This window comes from Neolamprologus multifasciatus, chromosome 7 (genome assembly GCF_963576455.1).
Source record: "Neolamprologus multifasciatus chromosome 7, fNeoMul1.2, whole genome shotgun sequence".
In the NCBI taxonomy this organism is placed as follows: Eukaryota; Metazoa; Chordata; class Actinopteri; order Cichliformes; family Cichlidae; genus Neolamprologus; species Neolamprologus multifasciatus.
In genome coordinates, this window is record NC_140445.1 from 50,608,374 (window position 1) to 50,625,547 (window position 17,174).

The 17,174-nt window shown below is 38.8% G+C and overlaps 3 protein-coding genes across 7 annotated transcripts; 1 reads left to right on the forward strand and 2 right to left on the reverse strand.

The window, feature by feature from the left end:
- Positions 1-182: 182 nt before the first annotated feature.
- LOC146515263 (spexin prohormone 1-like) lies at positions 183-5,029 on the reverse strand. 4 transcript variants are annotated; one of them, XM_085166905.1, is made up of 5 exons: positions 2,598-5,029; positions 1,787-1,858; positions 1,663-1,708; positions 1,516-1,575; positions 183-557 (listed from the first exon to the last, which is right to left on the reverse strand). In XM_085166905.1, exons 2-5 carry the CDS (start codon positions 1,847-1,849, stop codon positions 316-318), a joined length of 411 nt encoding a protein of 136 aa, XP_085023031.1. In that variant the 5' UTR covers positions 1,850-1,858; positions 2,598-5,029; the 3' UTR covers positions 183-315. The 4 variants fall into 4 exon arrangements, with proteins under 4 accessions (XP_085023031.1, XP_085023033.1, XP_085023029.1 ...); XM_085166907.1 differs by having other exon boundaries at positions 183-374; positions 471-557; positions 1,787-5,029; XM_085166903.1 differs by having other exon boundaries at positions 1,787-5,029.
- A 110-nt stretch (positions 5,030-5,139) lies between these two features.
- On the reverse strand, positions 5,140-8,752 carry golt1bb (golgi transport 1Bb). 2 transcript variants are annotated; one of them, XM_085166902.1, is made up of 6 exons: positions 8,571-8,752; positions 7,840-7,931; positions 7,341-7,519; positions 6,952-7,033; positions 5,658-5,673; positions 5,140-5,565 (listed from the first exon to the last, which is right to left on the reverse strand). In XM_085166902.1, exons 1-6 carry the CDS (start codon positions 8,593-8,595, stop codon positions 5,558-5,560), a joined length of 402 nt encoding a protein of 133 aa, XP_085023028.1. In that variant the 5' UTR covers positions 8,596-8,752; the 3' UTR covers positions 5,140-5,557. The 2 variants fall into 2 exon arrangements, with proteins under 2 accessions (XP_085023028.1, XP_085023027.1); XM_085166901.1 differs by having other exon boundaries at positions 5,140-5,673; positions 8,571-8,749.
- An 837-nt stretch (positions 8,753-9,589) lies between these two features.
- Positions 9,590-17,165, forward strand: slc35b4 (solute carrier family 35 member B4). The gene is made up of 10 exons (XM_085166900.1): positions 9,590-10,032; positions 11,264-11,377; positions 11,491-11,593; positions 11,695-11,744; positions 12,623-12,704; positions 12,807-12,867; positions 13,059-13,168; positions 13,280-13,355; positions 13,437-13,512; positions 15,238-17,165. Exons 1-10 carry the CDS (start codon positions 9,956-9,958, stop codon positions 15,485-15,487), a joined length of 999 nt encoding a protein of 332 aa, XP_085023026.1. The 5' UTR covers positions 9,590-9,955; the 3' UTR covers positions 15,488-17,165.
- Positions 17,166-17,174: the final 9 nt, after the last annotated feature.

Here is a 17,174-nt window from a genome sequence, read left to right on the forward strand (position 1 = left end):
CATCCTGGTGTTAATCACTTCATGGTGTGAATGAGTGACTGGCATAATTGTTTTAATAAGTTGACAAGGATGAGTGTAAATGGAAATCCATCCATGCGTCACACCAACAAACTGCACATGATGACAGTCAAATGAAGAGATAAACTCACACATAAATCAGACTAACATCTTGCAGATGGCATTTTCATTTATTTTGCGCATTTTATTATAAGTTAAGTCAAATTTGCGACACGCAGACAAACATCAACAATAACAATAAAATGTAACAAGCAACATAAGAAACAGAAAAACATAGAAGTGGGCTCTGATGAATGTTCACAAGTGGGTACTATTCACCTCCTGATAGTCCAGGTGATTATCTGGATTGCCTGCATCTGAGGATTTAAAAAAAGAGCCATAAATAATCTTAAAGCTGTTCAGGAGGGTCTGGTAAGTCAGGGTGTTGGTGGTGATGAATTCCAAGGTTTTACCTTCTTCTACAGCTCGCTGTAGGCGTTCCAGTAAAATGGATAAAAGCAAAGAAGAGCCTCGGCCATCGCTGTTCTGCTTGTGAGTCCCTGCAGAGAATCAGAGCAGAAATGGCAGTATTTGGAAAAGAAACAAAAAACTGTGCAACCAACACGTCCAAGGGAGAAAGAAAATACAAATATAGCTGTGCGAAGAGGAGACTAAGATTTCCTCTTTTTTTTCTTCCCTATTAAACCCTCGGAAATAAACACCCGGGATCAGGCTGATGAAATCACATATGTGGCACTTCACCCTCTTAACGCCTCGTGTATCATATTTAACACATACAGTTTTTGAGACTTCTACATCATCAGTGGGGATTGTCTAAAATCGAAATAAATTCCACAATACACTCTGTTTTTGGAAAAATTGAATTTTCTGGTAATTATTTCATTGTTCAGGCTTTAAAGGGTTAAAACAATGAACACAAAATTAATAAGTAAACATAACAAAATGTAATATTTATTGTGATTTATAACTCTGGTAATAAGCCATCACTTCAAACATGATAGTAAAATAATTTATGCATGGAGTTTTTACTCTGATGGAAATAAAATACCTGCAAACAAAAAATTTAACAAACTCTTAAAACTGCCTAGGATTAAAAAAAAGAACAAGAAGAAGAAGAAGCAGCTCTCATTAATGACTGATTTCTGAAACATTAGTAAATGTTTCAGAAAATGTAACCAGTTCAAAATCACAATATCAGCCTTATTTCTAGAGTACATTTAAAACCAACAAGCTCGACCATAGTGCTTTACAAACAAGATCAATAAAATGAATAAAATCAAGTAAATCATTAAAAAACTAACAAATACAATAAATGTGAGTAAAAACAAACTAAAACAAAAAGTTACCACAATATTAAGTACAAACTTATTCCAAAGGATGATTTATTACAAATGAATACAGGCTCCTAAGAGCCAAATACAATACTAGTCAGCTTACACAGAATATTTACTTGTTTATCTGATTACACTACTCGAGCTGCATCATGTATTCACACACCTGAGTGAAAAGTGCTTTCTTCCTCTCTTCTGGCACGCTCCAAAAATGAGCGGCGTCCCTCTGTAAAAGATCAGTACACAATATTGTTTTGATCGGATAGACGTCTAAAATCTGAGTGACTGTTTGCTGCCGTCAGTGCGTTCTTACGTGCTCCTTTCAGGTATAGGATTGCCTGAGAAGTCCAGTTTCTCCTCTGAAAAGGGAAAAGAAAATTCTGTTCCAGCTCAGGCTGATCAGGGTTAAACGTGACAAAAGAAAAATACCGACTAACCTGTGGAGCAGTCCAACACTGAGAAACCAGCGACAGCAAAAGCAGCATGACTAGTAGAGACATTGTTGAACTCTGCAACAGAACAAGAGGGGAAAAAATAAACTGCGTCTTTTTCTGAGAAGTATAAGTTTAATTACAGTCATCCAGGACAGATCTGTTTCTCTGTGTTTAGATGTAAACTCACTGTAAATAAATTTTAAAGCACCTCGTCGGCATCTAGATGCCAGTAATTTACAGTAAAATGTTTGCAGTAACTTTACAGTAAATTACATTTTCTGTCATTTTTATTACAGTAAATTTACTTTAAATGAAATTACAGCCACTACCTTCAAGTAAATTTACAGTTGGGCACCAGTAAGTTGCGGTTTGTGTACATTATACAGTTAAACTGTATTTATAATAACAGTATTTGTAACATGTTTTCATTAATAGTGTTTTATTTTACTTTAATTTATAGCATTCTGACTTTATGTTACATGTTACTAATGTAACACACTATAATAAATCTCTGTAAGCAGGTTTAAGCAATTGCCCGTGTATTTTTAGCAAGTGAACTTCTCCTGCACACACAATTGTGAGCTGTTGTATTATACTAATACCTCACTGTACTAACTAATACTGAATGACAATGTTTTCTGTCTGTGCTTTATTAGCTTTATGATTTATTGTGCTGCATTGTGTTATAAACGGATTTTATTTTGCTCATAAATAGTAAAATGTAGACTTAGAAAGTAAAAGTTTAATTTACTTAATTTTTTCACATTTAAGGAAATTAAAATATTATATATAACTAAGAAGAGGGATATCTTACCTTTCACTTTAAGCGTTGTGCTCTCCTGCAGGTTGCAGCTGGTTTAAATGTTTAATGTTTCCCTGTCAGTGCAGTCACATCGTTTGTAAGAAAAAAACACAACTGATGACGCTGACAGGTGTCTTAATCACTTCACACCTACTTCTTCAGCTGACGGTGCTGTTAAAGATGTCGCCGCACATTAATCGCAGATGCATGAGAGACACTCAAACTTTTAAGTCTTGCGAGCAGCAGAGTATTTTCACAGGGTCACTGCAGGACGACAACGCCGGTGAGATTTTATGAATGAAGTTGATGCGGTGATGAGGTGGCAGGTGCAGATGCCTACGGGAGGCCTGAGGCTGAGAATAAGACAATTCTAGTCCTTCAAGGGCCCTGTGTAATCTGTAAATCTATTTTATTGCCTACAACTGATTTGTCCATATCCATGACTTCAGTAGGTCTTCTCCCAAATTGCGGTCATCATTGTGAGGAGCACTACTTGCTCATAGGGGGCGGAGTCATATGATTGTTCAAGTGTCTTGCTAATATTGCATGGTCTTTGTCTCTGAAAATATAAAGCCTTGGGGCGACTGTTGTTTTGAACTGCAGCTATGTAATAAAACTAAAGTGAATGGTGGTCTTTGCCAAAATAAGACCAGCACTGTATTAATGTGAACTATGGATGAACTTAAGTCTTGCCGTGGCTTAAGTGCATTGGTCCTTCAGCCAGGTGAGCTAAAAATATACACACACTAATACATTTTAACCTCTCAAACATTTTTTAAGAGACATTTAGGCCTTTACTATCACAACATTGACTGGCAATTAATGTGTTTATTTCAAAGGCAAATATAAGTGTAGTTAAATTAAATGTGTTTGTTCTACCAAGGGCTCTAGCAAAAATATTTAAGTAACCCATCATTAGTTTTTCTTCCACTTTTATTATGAATGCAGTGCATTTGCTTGAAGATGATGGATTTGTATCAAAGTTTGAGAATGTGGGTTTGACATGAGGAGCAGAAGCCTGGATCAGCTGAAAGCATGAAGGACACTGGATGACATGAGGACCTTGAATTTATTTGTTATTTTTGTTTCAACTGTTTTAGAAATTTCACACATACATAAATCTCTGTGTTTATGACCTGTACACACTGTGTATAAACAGTTAATTAGTTTTGAATTATAAATCAAATCTCTGATATGTGAATGCTTAAAGGGAACGTATTATCATTTCACAGTGGTTGACGTTGTTATATAAAGCTGGTTTAAGACTGTCACATCAGAGTAAACACCAGTTTGATGACCAACCTTTCCATCAGAAGTTGACCGTACAGCACCCTCAACCACTGAGTGACCACTTTGAATCACACAGTGACCGCACAGGTCGCCTGTTGGGAGGCAACCTGTCTGCAGACAATTGCAGGCCACTCGGAGTAAGTGCAATCACTCAGGCAGATTGGTGAATATTTACAATGCCGACCAATTAAAAATGCAGAGTGCCAACACACTGCAATCTAAACAAGTCAGTCTGTGCCAATCAGCGCAACTCATCTGCAACACGCCTCTTTGTAACAGGACTCAACTGGTTTCCAGCTGCTTATATAGTTAAATCCCTGTCCTGTAAAAACGCTGTCACTTTTTTTGGATGAATTTGTTTCAAATCAATAAGTTTTCAGCTGGACTCTGAATCTAAATAGTTTAAATCAACTTCTGTTTATATACATGGCAACAAATTTGGAAATTTATGCTAGTAAATATTATATGTATTATTGAGTATAACCACCGTATTATCACAAACAGATTGCATGTGGATGCCAACTTGAGCACATTCAATCGTACACTGATAGCAGACTGAATCCATTTAATGCTGTTGTATTGCCACCTTTGAATCCAGCAACTAACTACAAGTGGTTGCAGACTTGGTCCCTGCCTCTGAAGCAACCAAGACAATGAGATTAGTTTACTGCACACGATCATACAGTCTCCAACCGCCTTCTTCCTTTGTGACTGAGCTATTAAATGTCCCTGCTCCAACAACCTGAATAAAATTAGTAGGTCATTAGCAAGACTTGACTACATGCTCAGGTGGCAACACCTAACCATACTGAAGTTTAAATAAATGTAAGTAAATATAAGTTTTTGGAAGAAAAAAAAAGTACTTTTAAAAGTACTTTTATTGTACCATGTTAATTTACTCATGAGCTGCTGTAACATGAATCAAATGGATGAATTGCCACCTCAGCATCAGTCAAGTTCTATAAAGTCTAATGACCTACTGATTTTATTCAGGTGTGCTGCAGCAGGGACACATGGAAAAGTTTCAGGACACCGGCCATCGAGGACTGAAGTTGAGCACCTGTGCATTAAAGGGTAAAACTGTTTCAGAGGACATGTGCATTAGAGGAGCTTCACCAAGGCCCAGTATGGGTGAACCATGTAAAGTTCTTCTAGTACAGTCCATGAATAGCAGAGCTGGGCTTCTTTTAGCAAATCATACTGTTATTACCTAAAACGCAGGTAAGATCTGGGACATCTAAATTACTTATGCTACAAAACAAAATTTATAAAACGCACACTTTATTTCAAGCGCTTAGAAAAGTTACAGTTAAACATCTCCATCCAGGACAATATAAACTGTTTTTACATTTCTGACACATTTAGCTCAACCGCACATTTTTAAAGTATAAAATTCCACTAACTCTTCATGGAGGAAAAAAAAAGGCCCTCAGTGTCAGTTCAGGCACACAGATGCTGTCACTGTCCTCCGAGTTAATCCAGTGGTCCCAGATTATCAGTCCATAAATATCAGAGTGGAATGACATAAAAGAGAAACTGCTTTCAGCCTTAAAAAAATGATCTCTTGGTAATGTTATCCAGTAGCAGTCAGAAAGAAACAGTTTCCCTCTAATAGAATTAAATGTACAGTCAGTCAGACATCCACAGATGCGTGTGTCTTTTGTGCAGAGTAATGTTTGGATTCACAGCTCTGGAATGGCAATGGTCAAAATATACAGTCACCATGAGACGGTAAGAAACGCTGAAACTGTCCTCTTTGTTATACCATCGTGTTGCTCTCACCAATTTTGTCCACCAGCTGAAATAAAACGTGAAAAAGGGCAGAATTATTTACGAGTTGTTATGCAAAGGATGATTTAAAATAACATGTATGAAGCAGAACATGCAAGGATGATGATGTTGATAATGCAGTGAGGTTTTTATATTGGTAAACAGCTGTAAAATATTAGCGACCACGGCAGAATTAACTGATCCTGGACGCCGACGGCTTCCAAGAAGCTACAAAAGGCTTCAAAGACACGAGACTGAGCGGGGAATCCCATGAGGTCGTGCTCAGGACAACAGGGACCCTGTTATTAGACTAGATGAGAGAAAGACCAGAGCCCTCTCATCTAAATAACCTTCCTCAGCTTTTGGAGCCATTTCACTCTAAAAATCTTTAAAGCCCACATAGATCAACAAAGTAATATCAGCTTCTTTAAAAACTTTCAGCTGCTTTTTGTCGTAAATGCCATTTGTATCATCTAATGGAAAAAGTTCATGTTTAGCTTAGAGAACTAATCCCCAAATATTTTGATAATCAATTCTTTGCACTTAACATTATTCAAATACGAATAAAGAAAACAAATTCCTGGTTCCAGCTTCTCAAATGCAAGACTTTAAATGGTGTATTTTAGTCATATATGGTGGTAAACTGAATTTTATTTAGCACAAATGAAACAAGATAGTTTCATATTCGTATAATTATACTTGCATGACTTTTTAGACAACAGGCTGCAAATACCGAATTTTTCCATGTCTGCCAAAGACTGTACTTAAAAGACGGAGGAGGCCACCGTGACATCACCCTTTGATTAGCAGAATTCTGCTTCCAGGCCTTGAGCTTAAATAGATGCAAGGTGCGGATCAGACCATGAATCTGAGTGACTGGGCCTCAATGTAGGTGGCGTACCCTGCTATTTCAACTACAGCTGGAATCTTATGTACACAGTGGACATCATGTTGTATTTAATGAAACCTGAAAGTAGCAACTGAGACCATAACCTAAGCAGGAGAGCCAGAAGCCATTTTCTCATGCACTTCTATAGAATCTGACTTCTTACTGCAACCAGAGAAGCTCGCATAAAAGAAAACTGCAGGTGCACTCAGAGAGCACCTTCTCCACCATGACCAACTTTTATTATTACTGCATCAAAGATTAGTGGAATCTTCCTCTCCACAAAGTTTAATCAAATTCAGACAGTGTTTATTTACTGTTAGTCTTGCAGACAAATGTCATTGAAAGCCTTATAAAGCTAAACAATATTTTTAATTAGTGACCCTTATCAAGGTTAAAGTGCCCGAAAGTGACACTTACCGCACTGATCCCCGGTAAGCTGAGCAAAGACCCGAGCACGGGCACTCGTCTGATGAATCCGACTGCCACCGGGAAGAATCCCCTGTTAACGAGTGCAAGAATAAAGTGAGACTTGGAAATTGTTTTGGACATGTGAAGAGGAGAGATAGTGGATACTGGACAAAAGATGTTGAATATGGAGCTGCCAGGTAGGAGGAAAGAAGGAAGACAGCAGAGGAGGTTCATGGATATAGTGAAGGATGACATGCAGAGGGATTGAGGTGACAGACAAAGGACGTTAGTTATAGGGTGAGATTCGGGTAGATGATCCACTGTGGCAACCCCTAATAGGGAGCAGCCAAAAGAGGAAGAAGAGGAAAAGGAGTTCAACCCTTTCTGACTGAGCTGACCTGAATAAGAGGAAGAAACCGTAGATCTCCAGAACGACCCCAACAATCGGCCAGCCAAGCAGAACCACCAACACTCCTCCCAGGAAGAAGCTGGTGGCTTTTAGTTTGTGCCTCTGGAAGAAAAACCTGAAGGTACGCTCGAGGCCGATGACGAACGACAGTCCGGAGACAAACAGAATCTGCACAGGAAACAACATGTCACGAGTCCAACATCTTTTAGGTTATATAGGGTTGACTTTCACACTGTGTTATAATTACTAGGTAGGCACTGATTATATAGTTCTGTGCTCACAGCAATTTTTAAACTAATAATTTCCCCGATATATACATTCATTTTCAACATCTGTTTCCTTTTCACTGCCCTGCTCTAGAGCAGCAAAGAAAAGATCAACTTCCACTTACATCAGCAAATGTGATTATATGGACCAACAGCCAAATGGCAATCAACAATACAGGTATTACTCTGATATATCAATGAACCCAAAAACCATCAACTCACATTTCCAATGGCAAGGAGAGCTTTATCAAAAAACAGCATCATCCCAAAGAAGAGGAAAAACACACCAAACCCCGTCAGTCCCATCCCAATTTCTGCAGACATCAAGAAAAAGGAAGAAGTTATTAATAGGTTGCATGATCTACTTTGGTTTACATGGATTTCAATTTTATTAAAGAAATGCAGAATGACTATTCATTAAGGGGGGTATTCATATTGATTTCCAGCTTCACATTTTATTACAGGGCAGCTTTGCATGATCCAGTCCAAAATAAGCCATGTTTATCTTACAGTGGGACTCTGGATTAGCCAGCTGTCTGATTTTTTTTAATTCTATCCTTCTCATTTTAAGCAAGCTTTCTTATTATTGGCTGCCCTTTGCAGACAGAAGGTTTGAACAGCAGGTAGGTGGGACTTCTGTGCTGACATCACACAGCCAAGTGTAAAAAAAACAACAACAAAAAAAACCCCAAGCAGTTAAATGACTCGTGCACATACGCTAACCTCGTTGGTTTACACTTCGGCCGTGCTCAATATACGTTTTTTTTAAAACAAGAAACAAGTGAAAAAGAAAAAAAAAATAGTTCCCCTTTACAGCTACTTCACGTGGTGACGTAGCGTTGCTCTCAGCCAATCGTGTTTGAGCTGCTGGCCTCGTACATTCAGCTAAACCCGGTTTCGCACAGAAACATCAGAAAGACAAAGAACAGCATAGAAACAGAAGCGGCTCTTACTTTGTGAATCCGTGAGCGAAATCATTTTGGTATCCGCTGAAGACTCTGTCCAATCACCAAGAGGTCGCAACGACTCAAACTGGCAGCTTTACGAAAGCAGCGTAGCCAAAGTGTTGATGCTACAAGCGGCAGTAGCAGCAGTGGAGGCAAAGGTAGCGGTTCATTACGCAACCACGTCAGCCGGAGCCACGTATACGCGCACTCCAGCAAAGATCGTCTATGATGACACTCACTGATCCAACACACACTCTGCCAATTTAGCTGTCTGTGTGTGCGCGTTTAGAAAAAAAGTACTTGTTATCCTTTGGTCTTATTAATTTGATTTATTTGGCTGTTGTAATCATTCAACTGTAAGACATCTGTAGTCCAAAAACATATAAGGTGTCATATCAGATAATTATTAATTATTAGTTTCAAATTGTAAATGTTATTGATATTGGATTGATGCTAGCGCGAAAAAATCAGTACTTTATTTTTATCCCTCAAGTTTAGTATGTAGATCATTGAATTGTGTTATTTTTTTTAAATTAAAACATTTGAAAAAAGAAAAATGTCTGAACCTTTTTTGGCTTGACTGTCACATCTATTTTATCTATAGCCTATAACATATTTAAAAACAAAGTCCGTCAGAGACAGGCATATTTACATTCCAGCTCGCCAAAAAGGTCATTGTTAAAAATTCATGAAACGCTGATTGTGTTAACTTTTTATTATGGAAAGTAAAACCACAGTGATTTCAATCTTTTCAAAATTTGCAAATGGATGATGATTCATGTCATAAATCCCAGCACCCCGCTCTTCCCTATATAAGCTCCCTTCATAGATTAAAAGTAATAATCTTCCTGTATTTACTTGGTATCAACTCGATACCAAAATTTGCACGATCATAGTTCATAGTGAGCAACTCCCCTGCTCCAACAGCCTTGCGTGGCTTCATGTACCTATAAAATGAGGCAGAGTGATATATCTCTTTTTTTTCAGTCTGTAATGAGCTGCGCATGCGTGTCGTCAGAGCTGCACCGTGATTACGCTGAAAGCCTATTTATTCATTCGTATGTTACATTTTTCACTAATATTCACATATAGTGTTGCTTCCTGTACAATACGCGTTTTTAATTCGTAATGTGTTACATGAAACTATAAATATTACGCACACGGGAAACCCCTTTTCCTGTTTTTTTAAATAAACTACAATTCCCATGAAGCACCTGGAACAAGGAAGAACGAAATCTCGGATTCAGACGTGTTCAGCTGAAACCGGAGTTTGTGTGAAAGCACAAGAAGTCGGACACACAAACCGCTGCCGTAATGCAAACATGCTCCGTTCATTGTCCCGTTTGATTAAGTGACACATCTTCCACCGAGTTTTTCCCGCCGTGAACACCATGGGGCCCGTGTTTGCCGTTGCTCTTGTTTTTGTCGGCTGTTGTAGCAATGTGGTGTTTCTGGAGCTGCTTGTGAGGTCAGTGAGAAACTTACACCGTGTCTACACCAATGACTCGTGAAGACTACTTCACAAACGTTTGTGTGAACAGTTTGTTTTTAGATTCGTCGTTGCACAGGTGTTTTTACTAAATTCATACAGGAAGTGTAGTCTCATTTGCATGTTTGTCTGAGTGTTACTAAGCTACCCTTCTCCTCCTGAATAATTTTAACTGTCGTTTTCAACTGTTTTTGCTTCTTAAATCATACTTGATCAAGACATTTTTTAAGTTACCCCTGACCTCACGTAGTTAATGGATGGTGTTAACGAGAAAACTGGCTACGCTGCGTGCAGTATATGTAGCAGAGCAGTATCACTGTGTATCATCATCACTTGCATTACGACTTTATGCTGGAAGGAGTTCAATCTTTTGATTTGTACTTTGCGTTTCTGTGGTTATTCGGTGTTTCTGTGTTATGAGCTGTTGGTCAGTGTTACTGAAGTGAAAGTAAGAGAGTGGTTTCCTGTAGTTAGTGACATTCTTAATACTGGAAATACTTTTACTGCACACTTATTTGGTACACTTTGCGAAAGGTCCAAGTTTGGACCTCTTGCCTTCAGAACTGTTTAATTCTCCCTGGCAACAGATTTAACAAGGTGCCTGTGATTGGCTGATGAGATAATTTAACAAGAGCAGAGCAGATATTCCAAATAAAGTGTCAGGTGACTATGTGTATGCACAGTGTCAATACTATACACACCCATATTTGGGGTGTCTGTCAGCACCTTGTTTTAGTTGTTTGTTTTTATCCCCCTTCCTTACCTGTGAAAGTTGTGCGTCCATACAGGTGAGGCTGGGTGTAAATCTGAGTGTAAATTTAAGAAGTTCTGAATAAAAAATCACAGCACTTGTGCAGGCACCTGGCTCATATTCATGTAGATATCCATATGTCTAGAAACAGCCATGCAAAAGCCTGCTCATGGTATAGTAGCCATAGATTGGGCCACATTACCAAAGACTAAAACTAAAGATTTACTTCTATCTTTATTTTCTTTTAGCACATTTATTTTAAGGCTAGTTTTTATTTTCATTACAATTACATAATGCCATTCAATTATACTAAGTGGGTATGTAGATTAGAGAAAAAGTTATACATATAATGCTCTGTTCTTTTTTTCCAGTGTATTCATTTTTGAAATGTCTGTCGTTAGCATTAAATGATGCATTATTAATTAACTCTTGGCTCTTTTTCTTTCTTTTTTTTCATAGAGATTTTCCAGGATGCGGCAACATAGTCACCTTTGCTCAGTTTGTCTTCATCGCATTGGAAGGTTTCATCTTTGAAACAAACTTTGGACGCAAGAAACCAGCAATACCTATTAGGTGAAAATTAAATAATTTATTAACAAAAAAGATTGATATGAATATTTTTCAGCTGGTGACTTTTTAAAGCTGACACTGAATCACATTGTCCCTTATTTATTTATTTTTTTCAGTAACTATGTGATCATGGTGACCATGTTCTTCACTGTCAGTGTGATCAACAACTACGCTCTCAACTTCAACATCGCCATGCCTCTACACATGATCTTTAGATCAGTAAGTTTCACACTATGACTCTTGAATGTTTCCTGTTATCACTGACCATCACTTCCTTCACCAAAGCCTGATCTCTGAACTGTTTTCTTGTTTCTCTCTAGGGATCACTAATCGCTAACATGATCTTGGGAATAATCATCTTGAAGAAAAGGTACCCAGCATCCCTCAACAACATAAACAACATTTCCCCACTATGTTTTTGACTTTGTACATTTAGCAACTAGAACTCTTCATGGAGTGTACTTAATGACCACACACTTTGATTAAATGCTAATAGGATCAATATTTTGCTGACAGAGATTATAATGATCAGGGTTTTATTCCGTGGACAGACAGTTGCAAAAATCCCTGCATCTGAACTGATTCATTCATATTTCACAAAGATAATCCCGTGTTCCACAAATTTGGCTGTTTTATAGAAATAAAATCATCTTCACCAGATCCTGTTGGAGCAGTTTTACTACGACAGTCTGATTTACACATTAATCTTCATTATCTTGAAAGTTTGTAGTGGTGCTGTCTACAGTACCCACCATTATATTTTATACATTGATAGTTTTAAAGATGGACATAGCAGCCAGGTTGGACAAAGGAAGCTATTGTGGAAACACCTGCATTATATCTGAAGGCCACCAGATGACATTTGCTTAGGTTGCAAAAATACTTCCATACTATAGAAGTCTATGGGAGGAAAAGCTGTCTGTGTTCCCCTCTCGGTCACTTGGTTTTGGTTATATTCAGTAACAAATACATTCTATTTTGTAAATCTTGGTTACATTATGTTTATGAACGGAGAATTATCCGCTCATTGGTTAATGAGTCAGCTTTCCTCCCTTCCTTGTCCCAGCCAAGTTTTCAACCAAGGTGGCGACAATGAAAACGCTCATCTCAGGGCTTAAAAATGCAAATTTTATTCACTTTTTTTCAGCTGTGTAGTCGAAGCTATTGAAAAGAGGAAGCTTTCAAATCTAAATAAAAGTTGAAAAGAGTCGTAGTGAATCTACCCACATTTTTCTTCTCTCCCCGCAGATATTCGGCCAGCAAATATCTGTCTATAGCCTTAGTTTCTGCAGGTATCTTCATCTGCACCATCATGTCTGCCAAACAAGTGGTGAGTCCTCTGCAGAACACTGGGTACTGCTGCAGTTTGACTGTGAGTCATTTTAGCATTTGTTTAAATGTGCTCTCATAAACTGCACTCCTGATTTTGCAGAATGTGTCAAATGAGGGTTCAGAAGACCAAGGCTTTTACACCTTTATGCACTGGCTTATAGGTGAGTAGCAGCTGATGCTGGCTTTTTGCAGATATGTGAATATTGATGTGTATGTTTAGTAGTAAGTCACAAGTTTCTGTCCAATCATTTTGTGTGTTGGAGGCATTTGCAGGGGTGGGAAGTTTAGAATAGAAACATAACACTTCATGTCATGTTGATAATCCATATACATGTTGTACGGATGCATTCAGGTATCGCCATGTTGACCTTTGCCCTGCTGATGTCTGCAAGGATGGGCATTTTTCAGGAGACACTGTACAAGAAGTATGGAAAACACTCCAAAGAGGCGCTCTTCTACAATGTGAGTTTTCCTCCAGCACCGACAGCCCAGGAATTCACTCCACAAATGTTTTCATGGAGCTGTTTTAAAATGTGCAATCCTTTAATGTGATTCCTTTGCATCTTTTTGCAGCACTGCCTGCCTCTGCCGGGCTTCCTGCTTCTCTCTACAAATATCTACAACCACTGCGTCCTCTTCAGTCAGAGCAGTGAGTGCCATCAATTCATTCTGGGAGTCTTTTTCAGAGTGCGTGTTTCACCACAGGTGTCAATGATTACTTTCTTTGCAGCTCCCATGCTGATTCCTGGGGTCGAACTGACCGTGCCGATAATGTGGATCTACCTGCTGATCAATGTCATCACACAGTATCCTACCAAAACAAGTACTTTTGCAGTTAGCTTGTACTGTTTTTCTCTTTTTCTACTAAACACAATATCACAGTTCATAACTTGCTTTTTTCCCCCAGCAGCTAAAAATATAAACTGTAACCTCAGCTTACTGCTGTTTTATTAAATCACAAATTTCGGTCCAAATGACCTTCATCAGATGCAAAAACAATATTCATATCATTAAGGACACAGTTTTAAAGAAATGTTTACATCCACATGCCAAGCAGAGTTTAATCATCTAATTAGGCAGAGATAACTGTTGAGCACTTCACATATGTGTGTGCTATTAAAGCAAATATTAAAAAAAAAATCGGTTTAGTTTGATCAATCTTCTCTCAGCTTGCACTAAAGACACATTCAGCCCACTGCTGACATTATGAACAGCTGTTGAGTTTGAAAGTATCGTGCTCTTACTGGACTTAAAAACTGTGGTGTCACAAACAGCTCTTCACACCACAGCAGAGGATCTATCTGAGGTGGGCCTCGCTTCAGCAGCCCTGTGGGTTTAGTCACGTCTGGGCGGCATTCACAGAGTCAGCAGGTCTTAGTCCCACAGATGGTAGCTTCACTTCTCGGGCGAGCTCACAGATCAAGTATCTGGACATGTTCACAGCACTGAGCCCGGTTTCTGTGACAGCATCAGTGAAGTAATACCCTCTCGTTGTGAGGCCAGATCATGTTTCACCTGAGTGGGTGGACAACTCTGTGCTGATGAAAGCTTGTCTGGTTTTTCTTTTGTTTTGTTTAAATAAAGGCATGAAAGGCACTGCTGTAAAGGAAGAAGGTGCTTGGATTTTTATACCAAAAGTCAAAACTACAGCGTGGTTTTAATCATTGAAATTTTATACATCACCTCTTGCTCTAAGTAGAACAGCTGACTCATCAAATTTCATTGTTTCTGAGCATCAGCTGAATTTTGATTACTGACTTTGCCTTTATTTATAATGATAAAACAGAGTTATTTGGGCAAAGCTGCTTATGTTAAGGCAGCAGTAACAGCAGTTACTGCAGCAGCACTGAAAAGTCATTTTGTTACTCATCAAATTTGACCCATTATGCTCTGTTTTTAATGCTTAACTCTTATGCTGGTTCCTGGTTGGGCCCTCTCAGCTCATCCACTGTATTAAATTAAATATTTCAACTGCTTCCCTTTAAGGCCACACGGCTTTCTGATTGGCTGCTCTTTGCAAACAGAAGGCTTGTACAGCAGGTGGGTGGGGCTTTTGTGCTTAGAACCAAAAGCGTGTCTGAGATAACTTTGGTAGTGATATCCTTTTTATTTGACATAATGCAAAGCCATGTGTTCAGAGCAGTCTGAAACCAGAGCTTATGGTTCACAGAGATTACTTGTACATATACTGATTCATTTGAAAATCAGAAAATATTTGTGGGGATTCAGCTTTTGTAGCATGTATGTGAACTATAATGCTGTCTCAGTAAGAGAAACAGTATGACCCAGAATCTAAATTCATGCTGTAACAACTGCTAAAATAGTTCGTAACACAAAGTAATATTATAACATTATATGATTAATCCCTACCTGATCTGTCCAGTGATGCTGATCGTGAAAAATAACATTAATTAAATGGCGGTTTAGCTAACGAGGTCAATTGACACAGACCGTCTTAGCAACACGTGAAGAAATTAGGTTTTTGTCTTCTGTATCTCAAGTCTTGTTGCAGTCTTTAACCGTTTCTTCAGGTACGTGTGCATCCGTGGTGTTTTCATCCTGACCACCGAGTGCGCCTCACTGACGGTCACGCTGGTGGTGACGCTCAGGAAGTTCCTCAGCCTCATCTTCTCCATCATTTATTTCCAAAACCCCTTCACCGCCTGGCACTGGGTGGGGACAGCCGTGGTCTTCGTCGGTACTCTTCTGTACACGGAGGTGTGGAGCAGCGTGCGGGCGGCTCTACGGGGACCCGACGCCAAAGAGAAGAAGGCAGAGTGACGAACCAGAGACTGGCGGTGGACAGAAAATCAGTTATCGTGCTGGACGTAGAGTGATGTTGTTATCCCGCAGCAGTTTTATACAGTTTTAGGGTCATTTAGATTTATACTTGATTACACGGTGCGCAGTCATACACCACCTGAACAGTTTAAAGGATGGTGGTGTTCTGCATTTTTATTGTTGTCAGCAAATCCCATGAACAGATCAAATCCAGCAGAGTAAACGTTCCTTCACACATACAGAGACAAACTAGTCGGCCGTAGCTCTCGTAATCTGGGGTCTATTTTGTTCAGTGTTTACATTCTCTGCTACATCTGGTTTTTTGTACCAAGACATGTCTCGCTGCACATTTTGTTTCTTGAGTTCACCACACAATAAGCTAAAAACTGGTTTTAAAAAGCTTTTGTAGCTGATGCATGAAACTAATTGATTTGGAACAGTGACATGAATGTGAGCTAGCTTGGATGTTGCTCACAGCCAGGCTGATTATTAAAAATCAGCACAGATTTATTGCTAGGAGCTTTTTGTGTCAGTTGAGCCAGATCTCATTCATGATGGATTTATTTATTTTAATTCCACGTGTGAATGAATCTGTTTTGTCTGTCTGTGCTCTCTGACTCCAAGCACCAAGCCCATTCGCTGTGACTGAAGATGTAGATCTCTAAAACCAGCTATAGTCAATATTTTTACACTACTTGATCACGTGACTACTTGATTATGGTGATGAACCCACAGAGAGTTTTCACCCTCTCTCCAGGTCCAAAGAGATACATGCCATCGTTTACCCCAGAACTTGTTTTTTCTTGTGCTTTATTGCAGAAAGTTTTAAAAACGACTTACTGTGAGCTTCCTGTCAAGCATTTTACCACAAACTTGAAGAGTGATTATTAGTCAGATTAAATTGTCTTTTTTTTTTTCATACAAAATCCATAAACATTCCTTGTTTCCGCTTGACAAACAGACTCTAGGTAAAGATGTTTTCAGTGTTTAATCTGTTATAATTATAATGATAGATTTGAAGGGGAAAGAAATATCTGTTTGCAGCATGTACATGCTGTGTCGACAGTTTTACTGCCCCCTGTGGCCAAAACGTCAGATTTTCACACTTAGTCCCACTTTTCCAGCCGGTGTCATTTAACAAAATCATTTCTGAATACACCTGGAGACTGTTTTTATCAGGACGAGTGAATATTTTATTTTGTAGGTACTGTTCGAAGTGTGTGATTGGGGGTCTGGTGAGAGCTTTGTCAGCCAGTGCAACAGTGTGGGTCAGTGTTGTGTTGTAATACTTTGGCTACACAGATTCTGAGTTTGGTCTTTTCATTGGATTTGCTAACAATAGGAAAAATACGAATACTCTCATACTTACGTGTTTTAACATTAGGTACCTCGTTATGGTGCGTTCACAGACACAAATTCAGTGCCACTTTTCTTTTTTGTCTATGACGTTGTTTGGGTATTTATTTTTTTAGCCTCTAGCTGCTCCAGGTTCGTGTTCATTTTAAGGACTTCACCGATTCATGTGTGAAGAGCTGCTGGAGTCAGATTGCGTGATTAGATAGGGGGACAGGTTATGCAGTGCATATAGTCCCCGTGTCCTTGTCATATTGTCTCAGGTGTATTTGTCAACAATAAATCTTTACACTCCCTGGTGACTGAAATTAAAGTGGCAACATAACTGAAGACT